Source organism: Triticum urartu, chromosome 4A (assembly GCF_056163025.1).
Source record: "Triticum urartu cultivar PI428250 chromosome 4A, HENAU_Tu73, whole genome shotgun sequence".
Classification (NCBI taxonomy): Eukaryota; Viridiplantae; Streptophyta; class Magnoliopsida; order Poales; family Poaceae; genus Triticum; species Triticum urartu.
The window spans coordinates 609,399,685-609,421,806 of record NC_141876.1 but is presented as its reverse complement, the minus strand read 5'-3'; the positions used below and the strand labels follow the sequence as shown (position 1 = coordinate 609,421,806).

General features: G+C 45.0%; 2 protein-coding genes and 1 pseudogene across 10 annotated transcripts; 1 reads left to right on the top strand and 2 right to left on the bottom strand.

Annotated features, from left to right (window-relative positions):
- Nucleotides 1-8,893: 8,893 nt before the first annotated feature.
- On the top strand, nucleotides 8,894-10,614 carry LOC125529166 (pentatricopeptide repeat-containing protein At4g25270, chloroplastic). The gene has a single exon (XM_048693576.2). It carries the CDS (start codon nucleotides 8,927-8,929, stop codon nucleotides 10,430-10,432), a length of 1,506 nt encoding a protein of 501 aa, XP_048549533.2. The 5' UTR covers nucleotides 8,894-8,926; the 3' UTR covers nucleotides 10,433-10,614.
- LOC125529165 (putative indole-3-pyruvate monooxygenase YUCCA11) lies at nucleotides 10,445-14,865 on the bottom strand. Of its 9 annotated transcripts, none has more exons than XM_087519261.1 (6): nucleotides 13,933-14,865; nucleotides 12,758-13,371; nucleotides 12,427-12,660; nucleotides 12,220-12,342; nucleotides 10,715-10,776; nucleotides 10,445-10,542 (listed from the first exon to the last, which is right to left on the bottom strand). In XM_087519261.1, coding segments are annotated over exons 1-6 (1,062 nt in total). In that variant the 5' UTR covers nucleotides 13,934-14,865; the 3' UTR covers nucleotides 10,445-10,514. The 9 variants fall into 9 exon arrangements, with proteins under 9 accessions (XP_087375387.1, XP_087375389.1, XP_087375385.1 ...); XM_087519263.1 differs by having other exon boundaries at nucleotides 10,452-10,539; XM_087519259.1 differs by having other exon boundaries at nucleotides 10,454-10,542; nucleotides 10,618-10,776.
- Nucleotides 14,866-15,981: 1,116 nt separating this feature from the next.
- Nucleotides 15,982-16,953, bottom strand: LOC147977299 (secreted RxLR effector protein 161 pseudogene; annotated as a pseudogene).
- Between the last annotated feature and the right edge of the window lie 5,169 nt (nucleotides 16,954-22,122).

Sequence of the window (22,122 nt, the reverse complement as noted above, 5' to 3'; positions counted from 1 at the left end):
AGCTACAACCGACTACTATTTGACATGTAACCATGCCATGTAAGCAAGTCATGCATGTAAGTCACAAATTAAATTGTTTTTACATTACTCTAAGCATGCAGCGGGTTAATCATAAGTTATATTTTGCATTAGCTTTTGTATTGAAACTATGTGTTGGGGGATTGCAGCATACATATGTGAATTTTAAGAAATCAGAATTTTGATAAAATATTAACAGATTTGAAAAATGCTTACGGATTTTAATAAAAGTTTGTTAATTTTGAAAAAGTATATGAAATTGATACAAAATACAATTAAAAAACCCTCGCAGATGTTTTAAAAAAGTTCATGTTCAATAAAAAAAAAAAAGAAATCTGGCTCTCCTATGAACTATCGGAGGGTCTGTGGGCGCGATTGACTGATTGGCTACTAATCAAGCACAAAATAAAATTTGTCCATCCGGTCAACCATGGTCGTCTACTTAGAAAGAATAAGTCCAACCATGATCGTGCCCTCGTGGGCTGCTAGGCCTACAAATAATTCATCCTCAAATTTTCTAGTAGAGGGGAGGAAGGAGAGTGTAGGTATCAAGAGGGGACGATGGATCATGCCGATGAAGGGATATGTTAAACTCAATGTTGACATGATGTTTGGTTCAAAGACACTTCAAGTTGTACTGGGAGCTATCCTCGGATATGATGGGTTAAACTCAATGTTGACACGATGTTTGGTTCAAAGACACTTCAAGTTGTACTGGGAGCTATCCTCGGATATGATAAAGGTGGTTTCATTGCAGTGTCAAATGAGAAAATTGAGGATGTATTGGATGCACCATATGCTGAAGCTTATGCGTTATATCATGGCCCACTATTGGCATAGCAACTCAGAATCAGAAATTTGGTGGCGGGGTATGATGTATGGAGGTAATAGACACGATGAATAATGTAGGTTGCACCGTGTCAGGTGTTGTGGCAATTTATGCGGACTATAAGGTCTTATTACTAAGCTATATTTCGGTTTCTATTGTCCACTATCCTAGGGAGGCAAACTGTGTCTCTCATGAGCTAGTTAGATTTGCGGTCTCGATCTCAGCCTTGATGTGTATTAAGGAGGTGCCGGTATGGGTTGTAATGTGGATGGTGAATGGTGGATGATGTAACGATGGTTTGATTTAATAAAGTTCCTGAAGTTTTCTACAAACAAGTTCCATCCATCATCCCCAGCCGGGGAGCTCCTATACAACACGCGCCCCTCACGCTCATGTGACCACTACACTGGCCACGCCCCATTAGCTTTGACCACTAGGTATATTTTTTATGTACTTACGACTAGCTTTGACGGCTCGCTATCTCTACATGTGTACCGCCCGGCTTGTCAATTTTTGTTTTGGATTTTTATTTAATGAAAACAAATGTCAAATTATAAAAATCATTAATTTGGAAAAAGTTTATACAGCTTTAAAAATTCATTGAATTAAAAACATGCTCATGAATTTGAAAAATATTCAAGATTTTTTTAAAAAACTAAATTTCAGAAAAATCACAATTATAAAAAATCTTCACGAATTTTAAAGTGTTAAAGTTCGGAAAATTGGAATTTTTTCGAAGATTTGATAAAATATTCATTAATTTTGTAAATTATTTTGAAATTTAAAAATCATCAATTTGAAAAAACTATCACAAATTTGAAATAAAATGCTTGGATTTTTAAAAAGTTTGTCTACTTAGGAAAGTACATGAAATTGATGAAAAGAAAAAGAATTAAAAAATGCGCACAAATATTTTTTAAAGTTCATGATAAATAAAGTGTAAAATAGAAAACATAAATAAATAACAAATACGGAAATCTGGCCCACCTATGAACTACCGTAGGGTCTGTACATATATATAGTGACGGCGTGGGCTGCTGGGCCAGCAAATAAATCATCTTTGCCTAAAAAAAGGAAGCAAATAAATCATCCTCAGATGGGATCAGACGAGAGCGAGGCAATGCGCCAATGGCGGTTCGCTACTTCAACTGTATATGAACACGATCCCATCGCCATCGCGGCACGTCTCGAGGATCAATCTTTCGTCCCCGTCCACGGCAACAATCTCCACACCATCGGCCATGGCTCCGCCGCTGCGCCCCGGCTGGGTCCTGCTGAGCCCGCATGTGCACAACCTCGACAAACTCCAGGCGGCCCCCCACCTGAATCACAACGAGCCGTCGTCGGAGTGGGCGGCGATCAGGTGCACCACCACCAGGACCGCCGATGGCCACGACGAACACAAGGATCCCGTAGACGGCGTCACGCTCCTGGCACGGGTCATGGAGCCCCCGGCCCTATCCGCGCATGTGTTTTGATTTTTGGTTTGAGCTTTTTTTCGCCCTAGGCGGAGATGGCCGAATTTCGGCCATTTTTAAAAATTTCGGCTGAAATTTGACTAATTTTTTACTGTAATTTGACTTAAATTTGACTTAAATTTATCAAATTTGAGCAATTTCGGCTTAAATATACTTTTCGCCCCAGGCCGAGATGGCTGAAATTCGGCTGAAATCCACTTTTTTCGACCGAAAATCAAAAACACAGATCCGTGCGATCCGCCTCCGCAGTGGGCGGTAAAAGTTCGACGAGGACGTAGCGTTCGTCGAGGCCGCCGCCGACAGGATCGTGGTGCTCATCGTGACTTTCCGATGCCACGACCGCGACAGCGACAGCTACGACGAGCCCCAACACTTCCTCGTCTACAACGCCGCTGACGCGTCGCTCGCCGCAGTGCCGCCCCTGCGCGAGATGGACTGCACGCCCTCTCTCGTGACGCACCCTCTGCCCGTGCGCCGCCGCGACGATGCCGGTGAGTATGTGCTGGCCATCATGGCGATGCATCACCTGTACGACACGAAGGCGTGGCGTGAGTTGAGGCGGGAGGTGGTCTGCCTGTGGCCGCCGCCGTCGTCCTCCAGGCTGTTCGACGGGAGCGTCTCGCCGTGGGGGTACAAGCAACCGCTCTTCCCACCAGAAAAGCCAGAGTACCTCCGGGTGCACACGGCCTTCGTCCCACTGCCGCCGGAGTGCCGCCTCGGCCAGCTCTGCAGCAATAACCGCCACCAGCGATGGCGGCGGCAGCGGTTTCATCAAGCTCGTCTGCATCGGCAAGGAGCGCGGCTCTGAGGCCTGCAAACGGAAAGGTGCGATGGCACCCGGGGGTCCCGACACCCTCCTATCTCGTCCATCCACTGGCAACAGGGCCGGCCCTGGCATGTTAGGGGCCCCTGTGCGAACTCCGTATGATGGGCCCGTGGACTATAATAGACAAAAAAATTCCACGCCTATGTCTACCGCAAAAATTCATTATAAAAGCAAGTGTAAATTTCATTAGCAAATAGTCTTAATATATCATGGATGTATCACATTCTTAATTAAATCTTAACTCTAAACTAAATATATATGACATTCTTAATTCTTGATCCAATTTGACAGAAGTTATGCTCAGGCTCTAGCGGTCCAACCACAACCATGCATCAGAGAATTCGATAAGCACCAGACATATTTCGGTAGCAATCTATAGCTGTAACAAAATTAAACATCTCATCTGCTGACACGAATATCTATTTGCAAAGTCATTATCAAGCAATGCTACCACCAGCAGAATCTATCTAACAGAAATTTCATGTACAAAAATAGAGGAATCAAGTAGGTCAAACATCATATATCAGAAATAAATTGACAAGGCCAAAGAGTTGAGATCTAGAAATTACATCACTGGGGAATGGCTTGGGTTGTCTATGAATCTGGGGCACACACTGCTGGCTGCTGCTCTTGCGTTCCTGCCAGAGTGGTGTGTCGTCGGGCACACACTGCTGGCTGCTGCTCTTGCGTTCCTGCCAGAGTGGTGTGTCGTCGGCTCGCTTCCGCTAACCTGGGGCGTATTTATAGGAAGCGAGAAGCCGAAGAAATCCTAGGGCCCTTGGAAAATTCATTAATTAGCTTGAGGAATTGGGGTCTTGGGCTCATAGGAACTTTGGGCAATCAATTGCTGAAGACTGAAGACTGAAGAAACGATGGCGGGTGGGAGACGAACGAGCCGGCGACGTTTTCTGGAAGAGAACGAGCGAAAACGGATCTTGGGATTGCGTTCGTGCGTGACTTTGCTTCCTCTCTCTTCAGGGGCTGGGCCTGCTTCCTTTGTGTATTAGATTTTTTTAGTAATATATATAAACTGCTATGCACAAGTATGGGCCCCTGTTTGGGCTGGGCCCTAGGCGGTCGCACTCCTCGCCATGGCCCAGGGCCGGCCCTGACTGGCAATAAGATTCGAGCCAGCCTCTGTCCATATGCACACGATTTGCAGCAGTAGCAGCGTAATTAGGCAGGCTTTTCCTTCCTCAAGGGAGGAAGTCTATTGGACCGTGACTCGAGGCATGCAATGGTCCCAGTCTCCAAATCGCTGTAAAATGCGTACATTGTATGACAGACGTTTCTCTGTCACGAGACAGGATGCTATCTCTCCGTTATTGCACATGCATGGAGAGCGGCGTTGCAGCACCCGAGCACCAGTGCTCTCCATATTTGACTTTTTCAAATTCGTATTTTTGAAGTTTTAAAAAAATGTGAAATTATTTTCCAGGATGCATATACACATTCCGAATACCCGTTGCAAGTTTCGGTACAAATGTCGTTTTGTTTTGGACTATAGAAAAAAACAAATTTCTGACATTATATACGAGAAAAAAGGTGCCATATCTGTCAGAAATTTCTCTTTTTTGTATTTCCTAAAATACAAAGTATTTCATCTCTAGATTTCTACCAGTCCTTAGGAATATGTGTACGTATTCACATATTTGTTTTAAGATTTTTTTGAGCATCGAAAGTGTGTTTTTCAAAAAATTCAAATATCAAGAGCAATGAAGCTCGGTAGCTGCAAGCACTTTTCGCACATGCATGCACAATCTCTCTCTCTTCTCCGATAAAACGTTGCAGAGGCCGGTCTGCGGGTAGCTCGGAATCCACCATGTTGAACCAGTATCGGGATGTGTGTTGTCAGCCGTATAGCCTTTTCCACCGTGGCATGAAAGGCCGTATATTAGCGTATTCCATGGTAGGCCCCTAGTAGGAGGGATAGGTATCTGACATAGGCGAGGCAGCATCTCTTCATCCAATTTGGCCAGTCTGTGGGCTGACTAGTGATTTGATGGGCCATCACTTCTTTTTGCAGGTCGCCATTATTGAGACTATTGATGAAGGAGAGTTTTGTCAGGGAGGGTTCCTTGAAGATCCACATTTATTAGCACCCTAATCACAGGTCCTCTAGACAATATTTTGCTCACAAAATAGTTTTTTGCTTAAATGTTGTACTTTGGGAGATTAGCGATGTCAAAATAGAGAAACACTTAGAAGGAAAACTAAACAAACGAACAAGAGCGTTCTATGTGATGCCTGATGAACAATACTTTCAATGGTGGTAATTACTTCGATCAAGATCTAACATCTAATTGTACATCAACATTGCACACGCAGGGTTTGGGTGCGGGTAATCCTTATTGATTCGTTCAGAGAGCAGTAAAGCTGGGTCACCTGTCGCACCGCTGGCTCACTGTCGCTCCTCACCCGTGAGATGCTAAGGTGTTGAAACGAAAGAAGAGGAGAGAGAGAGAGAGAGAGAGAGAGAGAGTGCGCGGCATGCAAAAGTAACCAGAGAGAGTTGTCGGCTGCAAAGCCTTTTGAATAGTTTTTTAAGAGGTATTTTCACGACCGGGTCGACATGTCAACTCCTGCACTTAACGAGGCACCAGAACTGCTAATGGTTTCCTTGGCTACAGTGAGTCGCACAAATCTCGATGGACCATATTCTAAAGGAATGGTAAGATAAGGGGGTGCCTAGGCACCCGAGATCTAAAAATCCATTCTCAGCCTGCAAAACGTGCGACAAGCCCGTGCCGCCTGGGGACATGGCGGTGGAGGTATGGGCAATGGACGTGGCCACCGAGCAGTGGGAGAGGGACGACGGCGGTGAGGACCTCCGTGTGGCTGAACTGTGGGAAATGGAGGGCTTCAAGGCGGCGAGGCTACCACGCGTGGAGCCGATCCTCCCGATGTTGTGTGCATTGGAGAACAATGGTGGTGGTGGCGGTGGCGGCGTGTTGTGCTTCAGCCTCAATGCGGGGGACTACAAGCAGGTCCACCAATGTTGCCTCGACATGAGCACCAAGACCTTGCTGCCGCCGCCTATCTTGATCGATGACTGGTGGTCTAGTCCTCATCTCTGTTGCAACTTCTTAAAACACGTGTTCGCCACCACACCAGACAATGACGATGAAAAGGACGTGGAGGAGGTTCTCCCACCCAAGAGAGGTCGCGGTGAGGAGGAGAAGGAGGAAGAAGACAATGTGTGCTCAGTTCCTCCGCCAAAGAGGTCCATGCTGCCATTGCCAGTCACCTCCAACCGACATTAACTACTTATTGCCGGGTGACAAGCGATGCACTTGTGATATATGATATTCCCCTGGAGTATAAATAAACGTCTTATGTTTTGATACAAGGGAATAAGTATTAACTCGTGTGCGTGTCACTTTAGGGCCACTTGATTTTTAAGATTTTTTCATGCCTTAATAGGTTTATAGGATTGGAAGCCCTAGGATTTTTTTTCCTATGGAACTCAGAATACAAATTTCCCTCGGGGCCAATCTCATGGAGTTCTTGCGTTTTTATTATGGTGCAAAAAATAACTAAAACAACATATCTTTCGGTTGTTATTTCATGTATGATTCAGTATGCCATGATATCTGAATCCTCTATCTGTGAACCAAAGAAGCCCTTCCATTTCTTTTCTTTTTTCTTATGCAATAGTACTAATTAAGAACATACCCACCTTGGGGCTCTAGTGACAAATTAAGTTGATCACAACCAGATTTTGTGCTGCTTTAGATAGGGTATGGAGTCATGGATAGCTCCTAGAAGAATTATTTCATTCTGCTTGGTTAATTCACCTATGTTATATTTGATCCATCGCCCTGCTTTCCCATGCATGAACCACTGAACACAATCTCTATAAGTAATTTCGAAGAGTTTTCACTGGGATTTGGTTGAGTTCAACTGAGCAACAACAAGATTCATCTACCAACATTGATACCCTACCCTTTCTTAATTGTAACCACTCAAAGTGCAAAATGAATACCTAAGTCGGCCGAAATTTCCAGAGCATTTTATCGCACAATATCGCTTCCACATGCCCCCTCTATCGAGAACTTATCTATTTCTACTCTTGTCGTCCTAGCATAGGATGTCATCCCACAATTAAGCTCCTCGGCAGGCTTGCTGATCGTCCTCGGCTAGAGGAGGCGTTTTGCCCGATATGCACCTCAACATTGGCATATTGAGCTAACAACTAACAAAAATATAATAATTAGCATATAACTGTTATAATATATTTTTTCAAAGAGAATGATGTCAGACTGATTCAACAAACTGCAAAAGCAACTAAAGCTCTTATATTAGTTTTGAATCAAATGTGCCATAAATTCAGTAATTGTCATTTCTAAGATGTATATATGCCTCGACATTCAGTTAGGAAGGATCAAATTGACCGCCTAAGTGTGCTTCCCTAACACATCAATCAATCAATATATATGTATATAGATACTAAGCTTTGTTGATTTGAATCGTCCTGGTGCTTTGGGGGTAGTGGTGTCATTGCGGGCCCCCCCTGTAAGTGCATGTGTTGTGTAGTTTTTATTTCTCTTTCACTTCTAATTTTTAATTTGTTCACATTTTAATTCCTGAGCGCTTATTAAAACTTGTGAACATTAAAAACACAAACATTTTTTTAAAATTAACATATTTGTTGGATTCATTAATATTTATTAGATTTGTAGATATTTCTTAAGTCTGTGATTTTTTAGAAGTTTGAAAAATTATTTAATTTACAATTATTTTCTAAAATCAATGATTATTTTATAAATTTGTGATTTTTTCTAAAATTTATAATATTTTTAGAAATCCTTGAACATCTATTAATTCAGCTAACTTTTTCAAATAAAAAATAGAGTTGATTTTTTTTCTGAGTTAGAAGTCAGGTGAGTGAAGAAACTAAATAAAGAGTAGGGAGCCGAGTGAGGAAAACATCTATTAATTCGGCTAACTTTTTCTGGGTTAGAAGTCGGGTGAGCCCCATGTTAGCGTTACATAAATACTTTCACTGTTTTAGTATGGAATATGAGCTCTCGGTAGGCTCAAACAATCACCACCGGCTGACATGCTGACATCAAGGCTGAACATGTAAAGACACTCCAATCACACAACAAATAACTTCATTCTCGTCTAGGCACAAATACTTTCTCCAATAGCAATGGAACAAGACATATGAAAAAAAACACTCTCAAAACATAAGTCAACACAGATAAAATCAAAACAAAACAACTATCATAATAATCTACTCTACTAGATATAAAAGATTTAATCCAACAAGCGAATAACGGCGAAGCGAAGCACGGGTTAGCCTATAGTCAAAACTAGGTCCATGACTACCCACACAAAAAAAACTATGTCCATGGCAAGCACTTGCTCCTATTTTCTTGGACTTTTGGAGCTCTTTTACTATTTTATTTTTATTTTTATTGCATCTTTATTACTAGTAAAAAAAAGTTTTGATGGAATCTACTAATCCACGTGACAGTGGTATAGCCCATCAGGGTTCAAGTCCTAGTGCTCGCATTTATCCTGAATTTATTTCAGAATTTTTGGTGATACGCTTTTAGCGGGAGGATACGTTCCTGCCGACTACAAGGCGCCTACGGTAACTTCGTAAAATCTCGATATGCCGGCTCAGTTTCTTGAAGGTGCATATAGGATAGTATGTGTTTATAAGGGTGAGTGTATGCGCGCTTATACGAGCTTTTGCGTCTGCGTTGCGTTAAGAAAAAGACTGACTGACAGCTTTCTGAACTGAAAAGCAACGATAAGCAACCAATGGCGCTGACCGCAGCTGTCACCCACGCCTCGCGCGCGCTCCCGCGGCGGCGCCACCGCCGCGCTCCGGCTCCCTCCACCCGCCTCGCCCCTCCCCTCTCCACGCCGACACCGCCGCCGACACGTCCGGCGACCCTCGACCGCGTGTTCTCCGACCTGGAGGCCCAGCCGCGCCTCCTCACGCCGTCCCTCCTCGCCCCGCTCCTCGCCGCGCTCCCGCTCCACCCGTCCCCGCGCCGCCGCCTCGCGGCCCTCCGCGGCCTCCTGCCCGTCTCCCTCCTCCGCCGCCACCCGGACCTCGCGCTCCGCCTCCTCCACATCCACGCCTCCCTCGGCCTCCTCGCCTACGCGCACCACATCTTCGACCACCTCCTTCCCGCGCGCACCCGCCGGGACCGCGCGTTCCCGTGGAACTGCCTCGTCGCCGGCTACGCACACGTCGGCCGCTACGACGATGCGCTTGCCCTCTACCTCCAGATGGACGAGGAGGGCGCCCCGCGCGACGGGTTCACCTTCGAGAGCGCGCTCCGGGCCTGCGCAGGCGCCCGGTCCGCCGAGCTCGGTCGGGCTGTGCACCGCGACGCCGTGGGCGCCGGCCTCGCTGCCGACGTCTCCGTGTGCGACGCCCTCGTGGAGATGTACGCCCAGTGCGGCGACCTGGAGATGGCGTGCCAGGTGTTTGACGCAATGCCGGAGAGGGACGCCGTCTCGTGGAACGTCATGCTCGCTGGCTTGCTGGGGCACGGTGGCCTCTCTCCTCAGGCAACGGAGGTCTGGAGAAGGATGCTCGGAGAAGGGCACAAGCCCGACTCGGTCGTGCTGTCGAAGATGCTCTGCCATCACCCTGATGATGGCAAACAGGGACTGGAGGTTCATGCCTGGGTGATTCGCCATGAGCTTGAGATAGAGTTGCCAGTGGCAAATGCTCTGATTGGAATGTACGCCAGAAAGAAACAGCTAGGACATGCTCTTTCCATTTTCGAGTCGATGCCCGCGAGGGATCTGGCGTCATGGAATGCTATAATCTCTGCACACAGCCAACATTTCGGCGTTCTCATGATGTTCCGCCGCATGGTTGACTCCGGACTGCAGCCGAACGAGGCCACCTTCGTCGCGGTGCTGTCCGCATGCGACAATCTAGGGTTGGTGGAGGGCGGCATGAGGCTGTTCTCTGAGATGGAGAACAAGTACAGGATTCAGCATACTGTACAGCACTGTACCTCTGTGGTCAACATGCTAGGCAAAGCTGGGATGGTGGATGAGGCTTATGAGTTCATGTCGAAGCGGCCGCATCTCGGCAGCGAGCCAACAGTCTTGAGGGCGCTGCTTCATGCTAGTTCAGTACATGGCAACATAAGGATAGGCGAAATTGCCGCCAAGAAGTTATTCGACCTGGAGCCTGACAATGCGCATCATTTCGTCACACTGATGAAAATGTATGACAACACGGGTAGGTTGGAGGAGCTCGAGAAGGTGAAGAAAACGATGAGGGATAAAGGGCTTTAACGTTGACCTGTTGGGTCACCACTAATCTCAACTTCTGTAGAAAGCCCCGGCATCTTCATTGCTGCCATGTGGTGGTGATTTCTTACCAGTCTGCCAAGCTCCGGCATCTTCTGTATTAACATACATTAAGATTCAAATGTTTTTATAGCAAAGTATCAGCAGGACAGGGATTCTGATGTTTATACCAGTATCAAACAGAGCATGTTTCATGGCGCACAGTGTACAGTATTTATTTTGTCTGGAAAATAGAAACTCTTCGATTTCATCTTGCTGATCAAATACCTGATCTTTTGGCACAAAACTGGAAGTTGCTTCTTAGGGAGTGCGAGCTTCTTGTCCATGACCTACAAGGATCAGATGATGAATGAATGAAAGGAGAAAAGCTCTAGAAGAAATGTAACTGGCAGATGAATCAAGGTACTAAAGTCTCAAAGTTGCCCATGGACGCCCACTCTGAATCTGCAAATGATGTCTGTATTTAGCACTGGGTTTATAGCATGCCATGAAGATCTGTATGCCCTCTCAACGTGCTAGTTGCTTGAGACCTTTGGGAGGGTAGGTTGTATAGCTTCAGAGGATCTGGCTCTCGGCACTGTCGCTACTTGATCAAATGCCCGATGAAATGAGAAATGTGAACAGCCTGGGTTGTCACTTGGGAGCAATTATATCATGTCCCCTCAACGTGCTAGCTGCCTGAGACCTTTGGGAGAGAAGGTTGTGCAAAGCTTCAGATGATCTGGCGCTCTGCACCATCGCTACTGGAGCACTGTCTGGCTGCTGCTGCTGTGGCGAATTTGGAACCGTCGACACGACATCATGTTCCGTGCCAGGCGGCCCTCTAAACCGCCTCCTCACTGATGCTGCCGGGGACGTCATGGTCTGGTCTTTCAGGCTAAGCAGCCAGACTTAAAATGATCATGGGAAGATTTGGGAAGCACTGACGAAAGTTTCAGAATATTTGGGAAACTACCCGAGCCTGCATGTTTAACTGCAGTTCCGGACCAATTCACTATACCATGGAATATTTGGACCTGTTTCAGAATATTTGGGAAACAACCCGAGAACGCACGATATTTTGGACCAGTTTCATTAGATTATTTATAATAAAGGATAACTAAACCAAAACAGGCAGAAAACTGTCAAATTTAAAACTTGGACACAACCTACTGTAGACTGTAATGGTACAACACTAGGAATAATATTCTACTCCCTCCGTTTCTAAATATAAGCCCATTAAGAGATTTCAATATGGACTGCATACAAATGTATATAGACATATTTTATAGTGTAGATTCACTCATTTTGCTCCGTATGTAGTCCATATTGAAATCTCTGAGAATGCTTATATTTAGGAACGGAGGGAGTATCATATAGGACTCTGACATGAACTAAAATTTGCAGCATCTGATCGAACCTATTATGGATAAATTGTAGGAATCCAACACTTTTCTCCTAGTAGAAGACATATAAATGCTTCCCTTCAAAAAAAAAGAAGACATATAAATGCTAATTTAGCTGCACATAGAGTCTGCTACGTTTAATGTCATTGGCGATGTTCTTAGCATCCATGGCAATACCAGCCAATCCCCTTCTCCCTAACCCGGCACAATAGAGCCCATTTGCCCCTTTCCAATGATTAGGGAATTCCTTCTTGGGCAAGCCATCGCTATTTAGCATGTCCTTATCATTCTGCACTTGCAAATCTTACTTGATTTAGAACATATAACAAGTCTTGCATCTAGAGAAGTTACAGTGGACGAAATTAAAATCTCAGTTTATCTTATTACCTTGAGCCATGAATTTGCTGTGCTTTTGTATCCGGTTGCAAACACAATGGCATCAAAGGAGGCTTCCTTCCCACCTTCAAATTCAATTATTTTTCCTTTGATCTTAGTAATCCTTCCATGAACCTACAACAGGTTAAAAACTATAACTTGTCATATATGAAACTAAATTTCTTATACTATGTACATTTTGACCAAGGATATGCTCACTTTAATTTTGTCATTCTTGATTAACCCTATGGTGCCAACATCAATCACTGCGGATCGACCAGTTTCCGACTTCAGGACAAGTGGACCCTTTTCTGGTCTTGTGATGCCATGCCTAGAGAGGTCCCCGAATACGAAATTTGCCATCATCAAAAGGAGACCATCTATCATCTTTAGTGGAAGATAATGGACAAGTGTCATCCCTAGTCGGATTAATTCCTTTGTCATTACATGAATCTGCAACCACAAAAGGGTCACCATCTTTTGCAATATGCAAGATAAAATAAGATATATAAAAGAGATTTGCAGTTAAAGTCACATATATTATACATACCGGACTTCGTATAACTATAGAAGTATTGGCACAATGAGAAGCAAGGTCGTAGGCGATCTCCATCCCAGAGTTACCAGATCCGATGACCAACACATTCCTCCCGGAGTAGTCGATGCCTGACTTGTAACATGATGAGTGGATGGCCACACCCGAGAAGTTTTCCAGGCCAGGGACCACTGGAATATTCTCAACACTATTCTCACCACTTGCCACAACAAGAAACTTCGCCCTGTAATTAACTATTGTGCACTTTGCCATGTCGCGCGCCATGATGGACCAATATTTTCCATTGAAGTCATATGTGGATGACTCAACAACAGTGAGATACCTCGGATGGATAGTGAAACACTCAATGTAGTCATCCACGTACTTGATGAAAGTGTTCTTTGGTATGTATGTTGGGGTATCTGCTGGGTACGGCATGTGTGGCAACTCACAAAATTCCCTCGCTAGATGTAGCTTCAGCCGGTCATACGTGCGGTTGCGCCATAGTGATGCGCTGCAATTCTCACGCTCAACGATGACATAGGGGATAGAGAATTGGCTAAGGCATGCTGCAGTTGCGAGCCCTGCAGGCCCTGCGCCCACAATCAAAACTACGACCTCCTCCATCACTACAACAACAGAGCGTATGAATATGTGAGATTACATATGTATGTAGGATGGACACTCCATAGTAACTCGAGGTATATTTTGCTCCCTTGATAGAATATTGGGAAGAGCACCTACATATGAGGCTTATACATAAATTTAAAATTTTCACATGGCAATTCTGTTTTTTGAACATGTCTATATTGTGAAAGTAAAAAAAACACATGTTTATATTATGGGATGCAAAAAGGGTAAACTTTGGTGCACACTAACTCAGTATGTCATATTCCCTTCAATAATTAGAGAATTATAAATACCACATTTATTGTGAAATCTAATCTGGATACAAAATTGGTAGGAAACACAACTCAGTTCTGTTACATTTCCCATCTAAATTCACAATAAGATTCAGATATATTTAGGCCATATTTGATGCTTCTATTTTATTTTTGCAGGGAAATGCTTCTAATTACACTAACTACAAATTAAAATAAGATAAGGTTATGTTCAGAATTTTTTGTAATGTTTTTTCTTTTTCTTATGAACGTTGCGAATCCCAATTGTATTAGTTTGGTGTACTCAACTTTGATCTTCTTGAGCGTAACAACCACATCGCTCATAGTCATCCTCTGGCCAGGCAAGTAGCTAGAGCAGATCAATCCCAATTGGAAGATCGACGCTAGAAAACAACCGTCCCGGCTGCAGCAAGGAAGAGAGGAACCTTGCAGAAGCTGACCATCAACAACTTGGACAAGTTCTGCAGGAAATGCCCGATGAATAAACCCACTGCCTAAGTGTTAGTTGTGCACCAAACATAGGGTCTGTGGGTCTCCTTCCAGTGAAGGCTTCAAGGAGCATAATTCTGTAGCTTAACGCGTCGCTCTTCCTTGATGCCTTTCCGAGTGACCCATAATCTGTTCAAGAAAACATTGTAGGGGAGCGCGACAGAAAACAAAAAATTTCCGCACTATGAACATGCCAGGATCACTATGGAGATGCATACAAGGTTTTGATCTGATCATTACCGACTCGTGGCGCAGCGGAAGTAGAGTCGATGTAGATCGTCGATGCAGATCCCCGCAGGTAGGATTTACAACCTCCCAACCGCGAGGATGTTCTCCGTCATCTATACCACGGACAGGCCTTCGGGAGGCGGTCGGACAGTCCCTCGGACGATGTCACGGACAGCTCTTCAGGAGCCACTCTCAGAAATTCAAACGGTCACTCAGACAACCCTTCAGGAGCCACTCTCAGAAGCTCGGACGGTCACTCGAACAGCCCTCTGGGAGGCCCTTGAACAGCCCCTCAGGCAAAAGATCGAACCTACGACCTCTCTACGGGGTTGCACACATATGGTGTCAGCTATCCGGTAGGGCTTCGCCGTCCAAAATTAGTTTCTGTTGGAATCCAGACAACCTTTCGGCTCTACGAAACTATTTCATCTGAGGGAGAGAGAAAGCTAGATCATGCATGGCATGTGTATGAGAGTTGGAGTGTGGAGAGCTTCTCTCTACCTCTATTTATAGGACAATGTAAGGGGTAGGGTGGCACGTGTAAACCCCAAAATGCCCATGGTATATGTCTCACATAAAAGGCATAATGGAGAGGCAAGTGGAGCTCCATGGAGCTCCACCCTTGGCTGTCCACCACTAGTGGGCCCTTTCAAAAAGGGGCTCTTATCCTTCCATGTCATCCCTCTTGATCTTTTGGGAAAAGCCCCAAAAAGTGGCTTTCCAAAAAGCATCTAAATAGTGTTTTCCACTATTCATGAAAACATTTTTTCGTGACCGATTAATCTGAAAATATCTGTGAAGGTCCAGAACATTTCTAGTACCCCATATAAAAATTCTGGATGCGTTCCAAAACATTTTCGATTAATGATTTTCATTAGCAAAAAGCAACCAAAGCATTTCCAGCAGCTCCAGAACATTTCCGGTTCTTTTCTCCGGAAAAATTCCATAAGTTTCCAGAACAATCGGGTACCCTCCAAAAAGTTCCAGGTGTATTCCAAAACCTTTTTGGCTCAATGGTTTACTCTGAAACAACTTTTTGGTTTTGCCGAAACTTTTCCGTTGTGTCCAAAACTTTTTCAGTGACTTTCTTTCAGACTCCCTGTCTAGTATTTAGTAGATACATGAGTACATGACCCTTAAGCGTGTGACCCTTTAGGTTCAGTGAAGTATAGACATGTCTGGAACACTTTCCGATCAATGATCAATAGCGAAACCGTGGACATCCATATTGATCCCTATACCCACGTGAATGAATATTCGAGTGAACATGTATTGTTGTGTGATATTCTTGTTGCTTTGCGATATGTTACAAACACCCGAGATGAGACTTATCGGCATCCCCGTGGATCAACACTTTTCCACTATGCCAGTTACCTCGTTACCGGTTTTGTTCCCTTATCTCGTTTCCACATTTCGGCATCCCTGTGAACAAATCACATTGAGTCTGGCCAGATGATGATGGATACCATAACACCGAGATGGCCCTAAGTATGTCTCTCCATCGCCGGAGGAGAAAATCCCAATCTTGAGCTACCTCATTCCTTGTCATACTTTTTCATGAACCCGTAAGCCGCCGTAATAGCCACCTAGTTACGGATGGCGTTTAACAAACCCAAAAATTCACGAAGCAAGAACGCAGGAACTCGACACCCTCAAGGTCTAAGAAATTATGCAACACTTGAGCCAGTCATAGAGGCATGACTAGGAATACATTTTACTTTTTAATATACCACACATGAAATGAGTTTCCCTCCGAGCCTCATGATTATTGCAGACTCGATAATCATTGCAGTTATAGCATGGAACATAAACTTCAATTACAAACTCGGAGATACAATAACTATTGTTACTGCCTCTAGGGCATATCTCCTATAGACTCCCACTTGCACTAGAGTCATAATCTAGTTAAATGGCTTCCCTAGCACCAATGGCTATCTAGTGTTGCTCATGCTTTGCTCATGGTAGAGGCTTTGTCATCGGGTCTGACACGTTCAGATCCGTGTGAACTTTGCATACTTTCACTAAACCCACTTCGACGTGATATCGAATGAGTTTATATTTGCGTTCAATATGTTTTGTCTTATGGTGAGAACATGGCTCCCTTGCCTGAGCCACGGCGCCATTATTATCACAATAGATTTGCACCGGGTCCAGAGCACTTGGAACCACACCAAGGTCTTCAAGAAATTTCTTGATCCAGGCCGTCAGCTTGGAGGCTTCTGAAGTACCAACATATTCTACCTCCGACGTAGAATCCGCCACAGTCTTCTGCTTGGAACTTTTCCAGTCCACCGCGCCACTATTCAATACATAAACATAGCCTGTTTGAGATTTGAAGTCATCTGTGTCAATCATGAAGCATGCATTGGTGTAACCAATTACAACGAGCACTTCATCACCTCCGTACAGAAGAAGCAAATCCTTGATCCTTCTGAGGTACTTAAGAATATTTTTGGCTGATGCCCAGTGTTCCAATCCTAGATCACTTTGGAACTTGTTGCTAACACTTAGCGCATAGGAAACATCTGGTATTGTACATACCATGGCATACATAATTGAACCAATTGCTGAAGCATATGGAATATCATTCATTTTTACTCTCTCATCGAGAGTCCGAGGACACTGATTATTGCTCAGTGTTGTGCCAGGTGACATAGGGAGTAGGCCTTTCTTGGAGTTTCTCCATGTTGAACCTTTTCAACACCTTGTCAATGTACGTACTTTGGCTAAGCGCTATCATGGCGTCTTGATCTATCTCTATAGATCCGGATGCCCAATATGTATGTCGCTTTGCCTACGTATTTCATTGAAAAATTCTTCTTTAATGAGTCTTTTATTTTGCTAAGAAAATTCACGTCATTTCCAATCAACAATATGTCACCCACATATAAGATTAGAAATGCTTTTGCGCTCCCACTAAACTTCTTGTAAACACAAGATTCTTCGTCATTCCTGATGAAGCCAAACTCTTTGAACACTTCATCAAAACGAATGTTCCTGCTCCTTGATGCTTGCTTTAGACCATAAATGTCCTTTGGAAGTTTGCATACCTTTTCGACATCCTTAGAAACGACAAAACCTTCAGGCTGTATCATGCATACATCTTCTTTGAGATTTCCAGTTAGAAAATCCATTTTGACGTCCATCTGCATATTTTATAATCGAAATAAGCAGCAATTGCTAGTAATATCCGTACAGACTTAAGCATAGCTACAGACGAGAAAGTCTTGTCGTAGTCCACTACTGGAACTTTTTCGCGACAAGTCTAGCTTTATAGATAGTAACGTTACCATCCGCATCTATGTTTCTTTTGAAAATCCATTTACAGCCAATGGGCTTTACGCCTCCTGGAAGTTCTACCAAGTTCCAAACTTGATTTTCGTACATGGATTTCATTTTGGATTTCATGGATTTATGCCATTCCCTTGCCCTGCCATCGCTCCTTGTAATGCGTAGGTTCATCGTCTTTAAGGATGAAGATTTCGTTATGATATGAAACCAGTCAGGTGGTACGATGGCCCTACCTGATCTACGCGGTTCAGTCACAGACTTTTCTGAAGTTTCCGCATCACATGCGACAACTTCCGGCTTGGTTGTAGGGATAGTTTGCAGAATTTCTTCTGGTTCCTTAGCCATATCAATGGTCACTGAAGATTCACTAATCTCGTCAAGTTGTACTGTCCTTCAACTCACCTCTTTAGTGAGAAATTCTTTCTCAAGAAATTGTCCATTTCTGGCAATAAACACTTTGTTATCGGACGAGTGGTAGAAAGAATACCTAATTGTTTCCTTGGGATAACCTACAAAGTAACATTTTTCTGATCTGGCATCGAGTTTGCTTGGTTGCAGATGTTTTACAAAAGCATTACAACCCCAAATTTTAAGATATGACAAATTGGATTTCTTCCCATGCCATAACGTATGGTGTGGTCTCAACAGACTTAGACGGTGCTCTATTAAATGCATAAGCGACAGTTTCTAGTGCATGTCCCAAAAGGATATCAACATATATTTAAGAGACATCATTGACCTTACCATGTCTAATAGGGTTCGGTTACGTCGTTCTGACACTACATTTCGATGTGGAGTGTCGGGAGGCGTAAGCTGTGAAATGATTCCACAGTCACTCAGATGTTGGCTAAACTCATGACTAAGGTAATCGCCGCCATGATCTGATCGCAGCCTAATCCTTTTGTTACGATGATTTTCTACCTCATGCTGAAATTCTTCGAACTTGTCAAAGGTTTGCGACTCATACTTCATTAAGTAGATATATCCATACCTACTTAAATCATCAATAAAAGTCACGAAGCAGAAATACCCACCAAGTGTGATTGTGCTCATTGGACCACATACATCACTATGTATTTTTTCCAACAATTTACTCGCCCGTTCAGGATGACCCATGAACGGTGTCTTGGTCATTTTCCCCATCAAGAAAGCCTCACATGTGTCAAATGAATCAAAATCAAACGACGGTAAAACTCCATCTTTTTTGAGTCTTTGCATGCGTTTCTTTCCGATGTGGCCAAGGCGACAGTGCCACAAGTAAGTGGTGGTGGTATCAGCCTTCTTAAGGTGTTTAGCATTCATGTTAAAGACATCATTTCCACATTCAAGATTTAGTAAAAAGGCCCCAACAATGGGTGCAAATCCATAAAACATATCAATACAATAAAGTGAGCAACCATTGTTCTCAAACTTGTAGGAATACCCATCGTGTACCAAACATGATCCAGAGATAATGTTTCTACACAATACCGGAATAAAATAACTGTTGCTTAGTTCTTAAATAAATCCTGAAGGGAGACGTAGAGGCATAATGCCGATGGATTGAGCGGCGATCCCAGCGCCATTGCCGACGCACATCACGACTTCATTCTTTGCTAGCTTGTGGACCTTCTGAAGCCCCTGTATCGAGTTGCAAATGTGAGCAACCGATCTGATATCAAATACCCAAGAAATAGAATTCTTCTTGATAGCAAGCAAAATGTCAATGACATTAACATGTATAACAGTTATACCTTTTCCGGTTTTTTCGGTCTTATTATCTGCCAGGTACTTCTTGCAGTTTCTCTTCCAGTGTCCCATGCCTAGAAGCGCTCAGTTTCAGTCTTGGCTCCACCCTTAGAGTTGCTTTGGGAGCCGGTCTTTCTGGCGCCCTTGCCCTTGTTGGACTTGCCTTTCTTTTTGAAATTGGCAGTTTTATTCACAAGAAACACTTGCTTCCGTTTTTTCCGCGGTCCTCCTTCTGCAGTTTTTATCATGGAGAACACCTCATTCGGTGTCTTCTCCATCCCATTCGTATTGTAGTTCATGATAAAAACCATCGTAAGATGGGGGGAGTGAAGCAAGCAACATCTATTTAAACGAGGCCAAATGCTGGGAAGGAATCACACCCCTCCGCCGCTCCCTCATCATCTCCTCCTTTACCATTTTCTCCACTCTTTCGATGGCATCCGAAGAGCAGTTTTCCAGCATACAAGCCAGCTGGGTGGCCAGCCGAGCCCGCTGGATAAGAGCGAGGAAGCTCGCTGCTCCACCTCCTTGCCTAGCCCGATGGAGCCAGTTGCCGCGGCCCTAAGTCAGCGCGTGGTTTAGCAACTCGTCGCTCTAGGCCATCTCGAGGAGGAGTGGCGAGTTGCTCCATGCCAACACGGCGGCATGGGCATCAACGTTGTCGTCGACGACAATGCGTCGTCTAGTGCCTCCCATGTCTGTGACCGCGCATCCCATGTCTGCGACCACGTCTCCCGTGCCTGTGACCGCGCCATGCAGGCGGAGACAGAAGCTAGGTGCGCGGAGGTCGACGAGTCGGTAGCCAGCGCGTCCACGTCCGCCGCCATCATCGTGGAGAAGTAGAACATAGGAGGCCGCCGCCGCTTGGGTCCCATAAAGGCTACCTCCGAGACACCGCCGGCGTGCACAATCAGTGTATTTCCCTCTCGCCGGCCACTGTCGTCCCCTTATCAAAAAACCAACCATGGTCTGTGTAGCATAGGGACCCTTCCCATCCGGCTGAAGCATTAGGCGGCGGTTCCACTCCGATGAGCGGTGGGGAAGCTAGCCATCCTTTATGCTGAAGCATATACCTCCGCGGCTCACCGCTGCAAGTCATGGGGACGATGTTGGAGACCAATTGTGCTTCTGTTCTCTTGGTTCACGGCCTAACACGATGAATGGGCCTTGGCGGCCATTTAGACCTAGCAAGACAAGCTCCACTTAGTTGATGTAAATGTTTTTTAGTAGTCAACGGGGGTTGTTGGGGATATTACTGTTGGGGAACGTAGTAATTTCAAAAAATTTCCTACGCACACGCAAGATCATGTGATGCATAGCAACGAGACAGGAGAGTGTTGTCTACGTACCCAACGCAGACCGACTGCGGAAGCACTGACACGACGTAAAGGAAGTAGTCGTACGTCTTCACGATCCAACCGATCAAGCACCGAAACTACGGCACCTCCGAGTTCGAGCACACGTTCAGCTCGATGACGATCCCCGGACTCCGATCCAGCAAATGTCGGGGAAGAGTTCCGTCAGCACGACGGCGTGGTGACGATCTTGATGAACTACAGCAGCAGGGCTTCGCCTAAACTCCGCTACAGTATTATCGAGGAATATGGTGGCAGGGGGCACCGCACACGGCTAAGGAATAGATCACGTGGATCAACTTGTGTGTCTAGAGGTGTCCCCTGCCTCCGTATATAAAGGAGCCAAGGGGGAGGGCTGGCCGGCCAAGGAGGAGGGCGCAGGAGAGTCCTACTCCCTCTGGGAGTAGGATTCCCCCCCCCCCCCAATCCTAGTCCAACTAGGATTCCTCGGAGGGGGAAAAGAGGAGGAGGGGGCCGGCCACCTCTCCTAGTCCTAATAGGACTAGGGGAAGGGGGAGGCGCGCAGCCCATCTAGGGCAGCCCCTTCTCTTTTCCACTAAGGCCCACTATGGCCCATATAGCTCCCGGGGGGTTCCGGTAACCCTCCTGGTATTCCGGTAAAATCCCGATTTCACCCGGAACACTTCCGATATCCAAACATAGGCTTCCAATATATCAATCTTTACGTCTCGACCATTTCGAGACTCCTCGTCATGTCCATGATCACATCCGGGACTCCGAACAACCTTCGGTACATCAAAATGTATAAACTCATAATATAACTGTCATCGTAACCTTAAGCGTGCGGACCCTACGGGTTCGAGAACAATGTAGACATGACCGAGACACGTCTCCGGTCAATAACCAATAGCGGGACCTGGATGCCCATATTGGCTCCTACATATTCTACGAAGATCTTTATCGGTCAGACCGCATAACAACATACGTTGTTCCCTTTGTCATCGGTATGTTACTTGCCCGAGATTCGATCGTCGGTATCCAATACCTAGTTCAATCTCGTTACCGGCAAGTCTCTTTACTCGTTCCGTAATACATCATCTCACAACTAACATATTAGTTGTAATGCTTGCAAGGCTTATGTGATGTGCATTACCGAGAGGGCCCAGAGATACCTCTCCGACAATCGGAGTGACAAAACCTAATCTCGAAATACGCCAACCCAACATGTACCATTGGAGACACCTGTAGTACTCCTTTATAATCACCCAGTTACGTTGTGACGTTTGGTAGTACCCAAAGTGTTCCTCCGGTAAACGGGAGTTGCATAATCTCATAGTTATAGGAACATGTATAAGTCATGAAGAAAGCAATAGCAACATACTAAACGATTGGGTGCTAAGCTAATGGAATGGGTCATGTCAATCAG

What these genes read in the sequence shown, in the direction of transcription:
- LOC125529165 (XM_087519256.1), bottom strand. An exon ending in CTATAGTTATACGAAGTCCG is followed by an intron (nt 12,661 to 12,757) that starts GTATGTATAATA and finishes TTGTGGTTGCAG; the next exon opens with ATTCATGTAATGACAAAGGA. An exon ending in TCAAGAATGACAAAATTAAA is followed by an intron (nt 12,343 to 12,426) that starts GTGAGCATATCC and finishes AACCTGTTGTAG; the next exon opens with GTTCATGGAAGGATTACTAA.
- LOC125529166 (XM_048693576.2), top strand. Translation starts at nt 8,927, where the DNA reads ATGGCGCTGACCGCAGCTGTCACCCACGCCTCGCGCGCGCTCCCGCGG.